At 54.1% G+C, this 12,398-nt stretch overlaps 1 protein-coding gene across 3 annotated transcripts in view; it reads left to right on the forward strand.

Moving 5' to 3' along the window:
* Positions 1 to 994: 994 nt before the first annotated feature.
* The window catches only part of DHRS3 (dehydrogenase/reductase 3), a 41,916-nt gene continuing 30,512 nt past the window's right edge, over positions 995 to 12,398 (forward strand). The window contains exon 1 of one of the 3 annotated variants that reach the window (XM_077151244.1): positions 995 to 1,166. Coding sequence is in view for 1 of the 3 variants with exons in the window: in XM_077151242.1 (XP_077007357.1) it covers positions 2,946 to 3,140 (195 nt within the window). In the remaining 2 variants the exon portion in view is untranslated. Of the gene's footprint in view, positions 1,167 to 1,890; positions 3,141 to 12,398 lie in introns of those variants that run through there. The other 2 variants (XM_077151245.1, XM_077151242.1) reach the window with 2 other exon arrangements.

Here is a 12,398-nt window from a genome sequence, read left to right on the forward strand (position 1 = left end):
GTCCAGGAACAGGTTAGGAATAGGACATTTAGGCAAACATGCCTGTCTGTTTATGAGCTGCTAAATGCCTCTGTGCTTCCTCCTGGACAGAACAGTGGGCAGGTGGTGGCTATGGCCTTTGCATGCTCTTTTGGGATTAGGGTGTTAACTTTTAGTGGGGAGAAAGGCCTGGAAGAAGGGAAGCTCCCCTCTCGCAGGCTGGAGGAGGCTGCGGGAGGTTGGAGACGCAGTTCCCGGCTCAGCCACTAGGCGGCTTCCGAGTATAACAGATGGGGCCCGGCCAAGGGCACGCGGTTCCTGCCTCTCGCTCTCCCAATTAAGCCCCTGGGGGGCCCTTCTGACACCGGCCGCCGTTGGGTGGGAAGGGCCTGTCTCTCCCAGGCTGGGACTTTTTTTCTATTTTCACAGACCTGAAGCAGGGGAGGAGGCAATCATCATGATGGACCCCTGCCTGTAGCGGTGCCCAGGCAGTGGCCTGCCCCTCAGTCATACTTTGGGAGGTTGATGGAAGCAGGAGGGAGTTCTGGGGAGCCTCATTTTCCACCTCTCCGCTCCGGCCCGGGTGGCCTGGATTCGGATCCCTCACTCGTTCACTTCCTGGCTTCGTAACCCGGAAAATGGGGATAGTAAAACTCCGGGGCTGCAAGGTCAGCGTGAGGACCCGATGTCAGAATACACACCCTCAGTGGAGGACAGTTTCTGGAAGGAGGACCTTCACAGGCAGAATTTCTCCCGAAAACTAGACGGTCTTTGCAGCCGAGGAGGTAACGCCCAACTCCCCCCCCCCCCCGCCCCCCATTGAGCGTTTCACTCAGCGGCTTTCTCAGACGACCCTCCGCAGAACTACCAGGAGAGGCAATAAAAATAGACTGCAGCGCACCCAGACCTGCTGAATGAGAACCCGTGGAGGTGGAGCCCAGGGCTCCCCGTCTGCACACGCCTCCCGCCGGGGAACCGCTGCCCCAGACCCCTCCCGGGCTCAGCACTGCCCTTCCACCCGGGACCGGTCTGGAGCAGCGCGGACAGCACGTCCCATCAGCACTTTTCACTTGGGCTGCGTTTTAGTGACTCACCTCCCAGACTTCCTGTAACAGACAACTCTTAAGAGCTCGGTCCCACCCTCCACCGAAGATATTCCTGTTGGGGGCGGACACGGTGCGGACCAGGTGGGAAGGGAGGGTGGCCTGCTAGGGCCGCTGACTGATCTCAACTATACGGGGTAGGAGGTCGGGGGAGGGTTTTAGGAGGTTTTGTTTACAGGCTTTTGTTATTAAGGAAATTGCTGTCAGTCAGGGTTGCTCTAGCTCAGATGAGTAATAAATATGCTCCCATTTAATCTTACAGGGATTTTATTGGCAGCGGTGGTGGGGCAAAGTTCCCATTACCCTGCCCACCCCCTCCCTTCAAAGCAAAACCGCTGCCCAGCTGTTTCCCCCCAGCAATGTGAGGGGCTGAGATCAGACCCAAAAAGTCCACTCGAGGTGAAGACAGGACGTCGGGCAAAGGTCGTCCTACCTGGAGGCGGAGGGGGTGGGTGAGGGGAGGGACAGGGCGACGATCCAATGACCTGAAATAAACCCCGGGCGGCCCGGCGAGCTCCAGGCCGGCGCAAGCGCCCCCAGGTCTCGTCCCGCAGGCTGGGGGGCGGTCACCTGGCCCACGGGTGCCCCAGCTCAGGGAGATCCCGGGCAAGGAAGAACGAGTCCGGGACGGAGCCGGATCTCAGGAGTCGGCTCCAGCGCGTTCGAGTTACAGCAGCGGGCCCTGAGGGGCACGGCCGGCAAGTCCCGGCCTGCAGGCAGGGAAGCCAGCCCGGGAGCGCGCGATTCGGTGCGCGGCTGGGTGCGCGCCCGCGCGCGCGCCCCGCGACGGCGCAGGGGGAGGGGAGGCCGCCGCAGCCACTCAGAGGAACGGTAGTGAAGCCTCCGAACACTTTAACTGTCAATCAGACTTAATGGGGTATAAAAAAAATGGGGGGGAAAAAGGGCCGCCCTCTCGCTCCGCGCCGCGGTTGCCCCGGGAGCGAAAGAATAAGGCCGCGCTGACCAGGGCGGCGGATCCTCGCGCGCTGCGCACCCCGGCCCTCTCCAAGTTGGAAAGGAGAAAAAGAAGGCAATAAAGGCTAAAAGGCAGAGAGAGGGATCCGGATCGAGCGGCAACTCCCAGCCTCTGCGGGAAGAGACAGGGAGGGAGGGAGACCGGCGAGCCAGCGCGCGGAGTGCGAGCCCTGCACGTAAAGAAACTGACACCCGGACCCCCCACTTCTCCTGCACGTTGCTGGCAATCAGATCGCGTTTAAGCAATTTCCTGAGCCCAAGAATAGCAATGAGTCGGAAGACTTTGGCGAGCTGAATTGGGGAGCTCCAAGCACTTTTCCCCCCACTTTTTATTATTTATTTTTTCCTGGAGACGTGGTGGGGGGTGGGGAAAACTACAAGGTTGGAAACGGCGTGCTGTTGTTGTTTTTGAATCTTGCACTTTGAGACCGCGGGACTGTTTGCAGGGTGCGCGCGTGTGGTTGGTGCCTTTTTTTTTTTTTTTTTTTTTCCCTTCCCCTGCCTAAACTCCTCTGTCAGCCTGTAAACATTACCTGAGAATTCCCCAGCCGAAACGGCTGCTGGGGCAAGAAACTTCTTGTTAGAACTTTCCACCTCCGGCTTCCCCTCCACCCCTCTTAGTGTCCCAACTCTTTGAGACGCGTTTTCTCCTCCCGTGGCGGATTGAGCTTTTTTTTTTTTTTTTTTTCCTTTTTCTTTTTCTTTTTTTTTTTTCTCCGCTGGGTGCTTTGCATTTGGGGAGAGTTGATTTCCAGAGTGGCCAGGTGGGACGCCTCTGTCCTGCTTATTTGGTTCATTTATTACTGTTTGGGGGTGTTTTTCTTTTTCAATTCCTGTTTTGTTCGGTCCGGGGAGTTTCGCCCCCTGGCCGGCTCCGCGGCGCGGAGGATGGTGTGGAAATGGCTCGGCGCGCTGGCGATGTTCGCTCTGCAGATGATCTATCTGGTGCTGAAAGCCGCCGTCGGGCTGCTGCTCCCGGCCAAGCTGCGGGACCTGTCGCGGGAGAACGTGCTCATCACCGGCGGCGGGAGAGGCATCGGGCGCCAGCTCGCTCGCGAGTTCGCAGTGCGCGGCGCGAGAAAGGTACCCCGGCCTCGCGGCTCCTGGGGGAGGGGGCTGGGGGGATGGCGCCGGGCCACGGAGCGGCAGGGGGGCGGGGGTAGGGTTGCGCCCACCTGCTGCCGCCGCCCTCTCACGCGCCGGGAGCTGAGAGTCGCCGGCCACCCAGCTCCCTGAGCCACCCGCGAGTGCTGAGCTCTTCAGTTTCACCTTGTGCATTTCCCGGGCACCCGGCTCTTTTTTGGCAAGTCGGGAGCCGGTTCGCTCTTTTGGGATCCTTGGCTGGCTGGCTGGCTGTTCTCCCCTACCCCGAAACTTAGGAGACCCACCCATTTCCCGCATTCCTTCCTCCCCGAGGAAGGTGGTGTGTTTCCCCCCTGGCCACCCTGGGGAGTTCAGGGTGTGCGCGCGCCCTGGTAGAGCTGGGAGCCGCCTGCTAGCTGGCGCTGCGTGTTTTCCTTGGCAACCCGCTTCCAGCCCCAACCTGGGCGGCTGCAGCTGGGAAGGCATGTGGAGAGGGGATGCTTGGTCTGGGTTTGGAAATCCGGGAGCGGTAGGGCATGGTGTAGCCTGGCCTAGCAGGCACCGGGAAGTCATGGTGTTAGGAAATCTGGAAAGAGATGGGAGCAAGGGGTAAGGACAGCTGATAAAGAGCCCTTGTTCTCACCTTCAATCTGGCACACACACACACACACACACCCGGCCACCCCCCATCCACCCCCACCCCCGCCACCCCCATTCAGCCCCAGAGAGAGTCCCCTCTTAAGTGGGCGGTGGTCCTGTGGGAAGGGACCCCCCCCCCCCCCCCGCAAGGCTCCTCCTTTAAATCTGGTCCCAGCACCTCTTTCCCCAGAGTTTGGAGACCTGGTATGAGAGGGGAATGAAGAGGATGAGCCAGCTGTCACCCAAATCCCCACGCAGGCCAGGCTGACACCCGGTGACAGGAGCAATCAGGAGAGAGATTTGAGGCTGGGCTGTCTCCAGCCGGCCCTACTAATAGGAAGCAAAAACAGGGAATTAGTTTGAAACTTAAACTGTTGTGAGCAAGGGGTTGAAAGGGCCAGCAGAGCCAGCTGATCTGACATGGAGCCACATACCTTGGGGATTAAGTAAATATGTACTGTAGAAAACCAAACCTGCATGTAATTCCAGGTTGCTTTTGTTTTGTTAAATACTACCCTAGGATTTACAATTCCTCAGAGTGGCTCTGACTCCGTTGAACTTTGGAGCCTGAACTATGAGCCCGAGCTGACCGCCAATTAACTCTTCCCTAGCCAGGCTGGTGGGGGTCAGTCGGTGGCCAGGCTAACTGGGTTCTGGCTGTCCAGGACTCCCTGCTTCTCCTTGGGTGGTTCGGACAGCTGCTTGACCTTGCAGTTGGAAGGGGAAGTTCGCAAGCATTTTTAACCCTTGGACACACTGAATAAGGGGAAGTGAAGAGTTGTCTGCAGTTTCATTTCCTTGGAGTCATGCACCATTGCAGGGCTCCCAGAGGCCTTTGGGGAGGGGATTCATAAGGGCTGGTGAGGACATCGTTGAGAACGGGCTATGCGCTTTATTATCATTCGGCAGTTGCATGTAGTTGTCGCTCCTTAGCTGTCTGCATCCCAGAGAAACTTTCTTTGAATCTTCCAGCTGGCCCAAATTCTGGGTCTCATTTCGGCTGTTCTCGTAACTGACTACGGTAGGCATATGAAGAACCTGACAGTAAGCAATTCTGAATTGAAGGAAAAACATGACATGGGGGGTTGGATAGAACAGTGAGAGCGGAGCATGCAATTTCATGCCCTGGGAACCGCGGCCCTGCCTAACTCAGAGTGGACGTCCTGGTCCAGGGAATCCATCCAGGACCAGTTAGACATACGCCTTTGACTGGTGTCAGGGTCACAGAAAACAGGATCTGTAGGGCCTGTGCAACTCCCGGTGCCATTCACATAGCTTTCGCCATGGACCAATCAGGATGGCTGAGAGGCTCCCTATCACCAGTAATTATCTGACCAATTACTGTAGCGACTTTTTAATGAGCCTTCTGCTGCTGTCACGGTGGGGAATTTGGAATCTCAGCTTCTTGCCTGCGTCCATCTGGGGCCAGAGAGACGGCCTTGGGACAATCCCCAAGCATTTGGGGGCCCAGTGGGCTTGGGGGCAAACGGCCAAGTGTTGTGGGGGTGTGGATGTTGCAGGAGATGGCTGAGTGGGTGGCGGACGTGCATGAATGGTGGGGGTGGCCCGGAACCGTGTGGAGGGAGGAGGGAGGGCTGGCACCACCCGCAGCCTGCTGAGATGTTAGACAGGCGGCGGTGTTGAACCGCACATGACTCCAGCTCGCCTTGGGGGGAGCAGAGGCTGCATCTGAGCCTTCCAGCCTGGATTCCAGCAGGCTGGATGGAGGGAAAGGTCCCCAAAACGGGAAAGAAGAAAGGAGTATCAGAACCTCTGCAGGCAACTGACGTGGCCAGGAGACACCTGCTTAATTTGCAGGGAGCTGACAACCCAGTTTCCCATAATAACCTGAGGTCCCCTTAAGTCAAACAGGATTTGGCAGTATTTGTGGGCGGTAATGCGCCTTAGGCCGCAAAGGTGATCCAAAGGAAAGTTTTTCTTAAAGAGATACAAAGGCTCCAGAAGGTGTTCGAAGGTGCTGACCTGGAGACCTGGGGACATCTCTCCGTACCCACACGGTTAGGGTCTCCGAGGGTGAGGGTCTTGCTGGGCTATTTCCACTCCCGTCCTCTTTTGCTTTCTGCACCCTCCCAGGATTCCTCCCACAAAAGCACCCACAAAGCTGGGGCCCCTTCCCTACCGAGGTTCCTAGCCAATTAGTAGCTGGCCCACGCCCCAGAGTCTTTGAGTTTGACGTGGTTTTAGCAGGAATCCCTCGGAGGAGGACAAGTGGACTGTTTGTTTGAAAGTATTTGCTGTACCAGCCTTCTGTCCCATACGGGGCAAGTGGCTGGAGGGGAGCAGTGGGCCGTTGTAGCAGAGCCACGGGTGGGCCCAGTCCCCCTGCCAGCGGAGCGGGTAGAGCTGGGACTCCAGCACTCACTTCATGGAGACAATATGAGAAGTGGTTTGGACATAGCTGAATTTATTTACAGCACACTGGTTGAAGGTCCTATTCCCGGAGTAGCTAGTCAGAAACGGGACGTTTAAGTAGATTTGTCAGTCCCGTTCACCATCGCACTCATACAAGTCCCACAGCCTTCCCTTTCCAGACACGCGGGCTGGCCCCTGGCCCGAGTAGCTCCTGACAACCGTCTGTGGGAAGGCTGGTTCAGCAAACCGGGCCAAGGGGTCCCTTAGATACTTGGCCCAGCTCTGGGCCCCATGGGGAGATATAACAAAGATGAATACAGGCACAGGGTTGTGGCCAGGTGTTTACAGTCAATGCACAAATTACAGTGTGTTTTAATTTCCTGTGGCTGCCACAACAAATCACACAAACTTAGGGGGTTAAAACAACAGAAGTTGATCCTCTCAGTTCTGGGGGCTCCTGGAGTCCCTTGGCTTGAGGCGGCCTCACTCCTGTCTCTGCTTCCATCTTCACATGGCCGTCAGTCCCTCTCTGTTGGTTCTCAACTCTCTCTCTGCTTTCTCTTGTAAGGATACCTGTCATTGGATTTAATGCTCACCCTAAATACAAAATAATCTCATCTTCAGATCCTTAACTAATTAGACCTGCAAAGACCATATTTGCAAATAAGGTCACACTCTTATGTTCCTGACAGACGTGAGTTTTGTAGAGACACTATTCGATGCACTATGCTGAGAAAGCCCAGTAGAGCTGCTGATTTATGGCAGGGCTCATGGAAGTCTTCTCAAAGCAGGTGGCATTTGAGTGGAACCCCAAGGAAGGTAAAGAGTTTCAACCCGAAGGAATGTGAGAGGGGCAATCCAGGTTTGAGAGACCACCTGATCAAAAAAATATGCATCTGGTTGGAAGTGGGAGAGGGAGGTGGAAAGAGAAGGAAGAAAATATTGCATAGAGAGATAGGGAACTAAGGAGATAAGCAGAGAGTTTGAACTCTCAACCTTTGAGTCAGGTCAGTACTGGTGAGAATAGAAGAAAAGGAGAAAGACAGGAAAGGGGTGCTGACAAGTGATTTGGGGGACCCAGAGTCATCAAGGCAGAATAACTGCATTTAAACACTTGATATGTGGCAAAGGTGGGAGGTGGTGGCAGGAGAGAGCAGTGGTTTCTCTCCCCCATGCTCGCCCTGAACGCAGCCATTGCTGGGCATTTCTGGGAAAAGTACCAGGCCCCACCTGGACCTGGGCTGGGAGCCAAAAGGTGGCCTATCTGTCCTACCTGTGACATACAGGAAAAGTCTTTCAACCTGTAGCATCCGCTCTTTGGGCTTCAAACACTGGGTTGAAGTGTTTATAAATTGGGTTGTTCCATGAATAGACATATACCTTCCTTGGCCACTCTACCTCCTTCCCTGCAGGCTTTCTTGTTCCCTGGCTTCTAGATCTTGCATTACTGGGCCCTAGAACCATCCCTACCCTCTCCAAGCCACAGTGAAGAAGCACCACCTGTAAAATGGAAGGATGCACACGGGCTCCGAGGTCCTGGCATGCCCTATAATTTCATATTATGATTCTGCCAGGGCAGGAAAGCAGCAGATTGCCAAGCTCCCTGCATTGGGGGAAGAAATTTTCTGCAAAAAAAAAAAAAAAAAATTGTCCTCATCATTGATTATCCCAGCCTTTCTGCCTTATTATCAGAGCCTACTCAATGAAAAAGAAGCGATAAACTCAGAGTTGGAAAATGCACCCTGCCCTGGAGAGGATGCCCCATGCCTACTTCCAGATTTCTGTAACAACCACTGGGTAGCTGTCTGCCGTGAATTTATTTCAGCTCTCATAGAACACGTTAATATTTTCAACCTGTAGCTTTCAAGGCCACAAGGGCCCCAAGTTTCCTAGCTAGCGTGTCAAACAGAACTGCCTATTATTTATCCTAAAATTACTAAATTGTCCATTTGGGCTTTAGGGAATGCCCTCTAGATCTAGTAATGCTGCATCTGAGTCAACAAGTCCATCTCTGGCCTTCCCAGCCCTTCTGCTACTTCTCGTTTAGACTTCAAACTCTCCTGAACTTTCCCCTTTTCAGCCTGAAGGGCATTTGTTTATCGCTGCATAGAAGCCGTTCTGATCTCTTTATCCTTATGGTTCCTTCTCTGATTCGTTTCCATCTTGTTTTATGTTGAGGTCATCCACTTTGAGAAAATGATCTCAGCCGAATTTATGAGAAGGTGGCCCTCAGTTCCCTTACCCTGGGACAAAAGGGGGACCACACCCAGAATATGAGACGTTCCCTTGTGGCCTTCAGAAGTCACAATCTAAAAATACACCAAGTATATAAGACACTTGAAAGGAAACTTTTGAAACATATTATTTAGATGAGCCCAAGGGTCAGGAAGCAGTCAAAGCAAAGTGAAAAAGAGGGAAGTTAACCTAACGTTTAGATGCCAGCACTCTCAGATGTGCCCTGGTCTCTATGGGGCCCTCGAAAGGAGGAAGGATTAGAATTCTTGACATGAGTGCGTGTCCTGAATCTCAAAAAGAGAGTGCCCAGACGCCAGACTAGAAGAGCAGACAAATGGTGGTGGAAACTCATTCATTCATTCATTCCGTTCATTCCATCGGCAAATCAATGGAGCACCCACCATGTGCCAGTACTGAGGATACAGCAGGCTGCAAAACAAGATCCCTGCCCATGTGGGGTTGACAGTTTAGCAAGGGAGCCCTAGTAAATGAGATAAAAAAGGGAAATGGTAAATTAGATCGTAATAAGGGCTAAAGAGGGGCCCAGAAATGAAAGAAGAGCTGAAATTCTAGACAGGGTATCAGGTGGGCTGCCCTGAAAAAGGGACATTGAGGAAAGCCTTGAAAAGAAATTAGTGGCAAGGGTGCAGCATTCCAAGCGGAGGGAAAAGTGGGGTTCCCTGAGGAGGGAAGGTGCCTGGGGTGTTAGGGAGCAGTGAGGAGGCCAGTGCAGCTGGAGCCCAGTGAGCAAGGGGGCAGAAGGGGCAAGCCGGGGCTGGGGGCCAGGGAACGCAGGGCCCAGCAGACCTTAGAGCCGTGGCAGGCCATCTTGGTGGGCTGGTGTGTGGCTGTGGGATGGGTGGGGGGTCGTCCAGGCCCCCGGCTCTGCTCTGCCGCCCTCTTCTGAGCCAGGTGGGTCCTGGTGGCCCAGGTGGGGAGCACTGACCCGAGTGTGGGCGTGACGTGGATCTAGGAATTATGACTGTGTGCGGCTCATTCATTAATTCAGCAAACAGGGCCGTGGAGATGGCGCAGTCACGGGGCAGGCGAGGGTCTCCTCGTGGCACTGTGTTTCGGAGAGATGACTGTCCATCTGGATTAGAAAAGCCCTTTTGGAAAGATGAGTTGAGTCCAACAAGATGACTGTTAGTGGCAATAAAGTTTAATTCCCCCGAAAATACAGTAAAATCAGCTGTATTGGTGCCCAGGAGGAAAGAGGGCTTTTCTGCCCTGCTTTGTCAGTGGACTTCTGGAGCGTGGAGTCACAAGTCACGCCTGCAGAGGGCCTTTGAGCTGTCCCAGGCGTCCAGGGACAGCCACGGCCTGGGGAAGTGGTTAGGGGACAGTCGCTGGGAGCTGAGGGGCTCTTTAGGGGGTGGGAGGTGGGCTCAGCTGCCCTGCACTGGGGCTGCTCCCTGTGGTCCCAGCGAAGGGACGCTATCCTGCCCCTTGGCACTTTCTGCAAAGGAACCAGCTGCTCTTGAAGGAGCTTGCTGTAGAGATTCCTGCAGCCAGGGAGGTCGACCTTGCAGACACTCCCGGGTCTCTCCTGCCCCTTAGGTTCTGTGAGCTGTTGCCACTACTGGACGGCCGGCCTGGAGGAGGGCGACACCAGCCTCCATCAACTGACACTTGAAAATTAAAAGAAGACACCCCCTTCCCCTTAGCGGGGCCTCACAGAGGTCCTTCAGTGTTTCTCTGGGTGCTGGAGAGAGGAGAGGAGGAAGGAGGTGGGAGGGCACAGGGCAGGCACAGGTCTGCATACAACCTCTGCTCTGAAAACAGGGAAGTTCAGTGCTAAGTTAGAGCCCCGCAGCCCTGAACTGGATGCCCATGGTTTCTTGGGGCTCCTCAAAACAGATCGGACTGGGAAGTGCTTTTTCACGGTCACCTCAGGCCCGCTTGACCGTGTCCCGAGACAGGTGTGATTAGCAGCCCATTTCAGAGATGCAGGTGAGGCGAGATGCCTAAGGATGCTGAGCGAGCAGTGCACTTTTGAACCCAGATTCCTAGCTTCGAAACTAGGGCTTTTCCCACTGGGACAAATCATCTCAGCCTGGCCCGTCCCATCCCATTCAGGGTTATGGAGAGGGCAAGAGACAAACTGTTCAATAAAAGGGCCTAATGCTCAGAGAGCTCTGGAGAAGTTTGATAAGCAGCTGTGAGTCAAGAGGATGAGGGTGGAGATATAGTTAAATCCATTTTTAAAAAAAACCTCTTTTTTTTTTTTACTCTCCAGTAGCACTATTTGCATACAATGAATAGGACAGCTGCCAAAGGATTAAGGTTGTCACTGGTTATCAGGGTTCACTTTAAAGAGCTAACTGATCGGGAAAATAGCATAGTTGAATTGCATTCATCTGACAACAGTGTAGCTCCTGAAATGTGCAAGGACCCCGCCTCAGTGACAGCTCCCGCCACCCAAACCTGAGGTCTCCAAGCTGGACCCTCAGTCCAGCTTTGACGGTACTGAGAAGTGCTGTGAGCTAGGGGAAATCTTAGAAAACTTCTTGAAGGAGGTGGCAGTTGAGGGTTTGCACTAAGCCTTGATGTTCTGTTGATTATAGAGCCCTTTAAAGAGCTGAAGAGAGTAGGAATCCCATTCCGAGAAAACTTCATGACAATACCTATTTTTATACATTTAAGGGGTCCTTGGAACCCTCACAAAAAAGCCTAGCCTGAAGCCAGATCTTGGACTAGGTCCCATAAGGACAAGCTAGGACCAGAACCCATGTCGGAATTGGGGAAACTCTGGTGTCCTGGATGCAGAAGCCAGGCCAACCCCAGGGTGGACAGTGCAGTTTCTGGCTTGATGCCTGAAGCTCACGGCAGCCCGGCCACACCTTTCTGACCCAGTTGGAGATCTTATGCTTTGGGGATGCAGCCTTGAATTTCCTCATCAGTGGGCCTTTCAGAGAAGGGCTAGAAAAGCATTTCAGTCCATGGAGCGTATGATCATTTTGTCCTCCCAGAACACTTGTTCTCCAGTTTATAACCATCTCCAGTCTGTATGTCCTCCTTCTATCAACCCGTGGCCGGTCTGGGACCTGACAGCCCCCAAAGCAGATCAGTTGAGGTTCTAAGTTTTCAAGCCGGATTCCACAGCACCCTAGGGGTTCCAAGAAGGTGGGAGCAAGTGGGAGGAGGGACAGGGAGAGTTCTGGGGGACCCCCACCTCCATTTGACTAGATCAGCTCCATTCCTCTGTTTTTGTACCTTAGGGTTCCATACACAATTTTTGCATATGATTTGAAAGAATGCTATTGCTTTAAAAAAAAGAAGAAAAAAATAAGGCTTGGAAATAACTGTTCTGGGAAATTACTCAGGACACACTCCCTCTCCCCAGTTGAACTTTCCTTGGACCTGCCGAGTGTCATCTCATTGGTTCTGCAGCTTCCCACGCTTTACTCCAAGGTGATGATGGCGGTGGGCTACACGCCCCCCTCCCACCTCAGGCCCTGCCCAGCCCTCAGTGGGACCTCTCCTCCCCCACTGGGGGGTAAATACACAACCAGCACTGAGACAGCTGCCAGAAAGGGCTTCTAGAGGCTTCTGCTGGCCCCTGTGTGCCTCAAAGGCACCCAGCCTGGGAGAGTGTGGCTCAGTGACTTCAGCTCCAAGGCCAAGGGCTGGCCCCCAGGCAGTACCCCGGTGGCCACAGTCCTTTGAGTGGTAGAGATCAGCTCATGCAATCCACAGGGCTGCTGGGAACCAGCTCTTAAACCAGTAAATCCTAAGGGGCCTTCCAGGGACCTGCCATGTGACCACGGGTTAGAAGACCCTCATCTGAAAGGGAAAGGTGTGAAGAGTAGTGAAATAACTTATGTAAACCAACTACTGCAAGGCAAGAGACTCTGTAAGCAGCCACTGCTCCTTTTGGGCGAGGGGCTGGGAGCACCCCGAACCCTCAGCCTTAGCTCTGCACCCTTGGTGTATCAAACCAGATTCTCTGCTGGGCGTGAGGTCCAAGAGGCAAAGAACCTGCTGGCCCGACTCGCCCTGGTGAGGCTG

The sequence above is a fragment of the Tamandua tetradactyla genome, chromosome 2 (genome assembly GCF_023851605.1).
Source record: "Tamandua tetradactyla isolate mTamTet1 chromosome 2, mTamTet1.pri, whole genome shotgun sequence".
Taxonomy (NCBI): domain Eukaryota; kingdom Metazoa; phylum Chordata; class Mammalia; order Pilosa; family Myrmecophagidae; genus Tamandua; species Tamandua tetradactyla.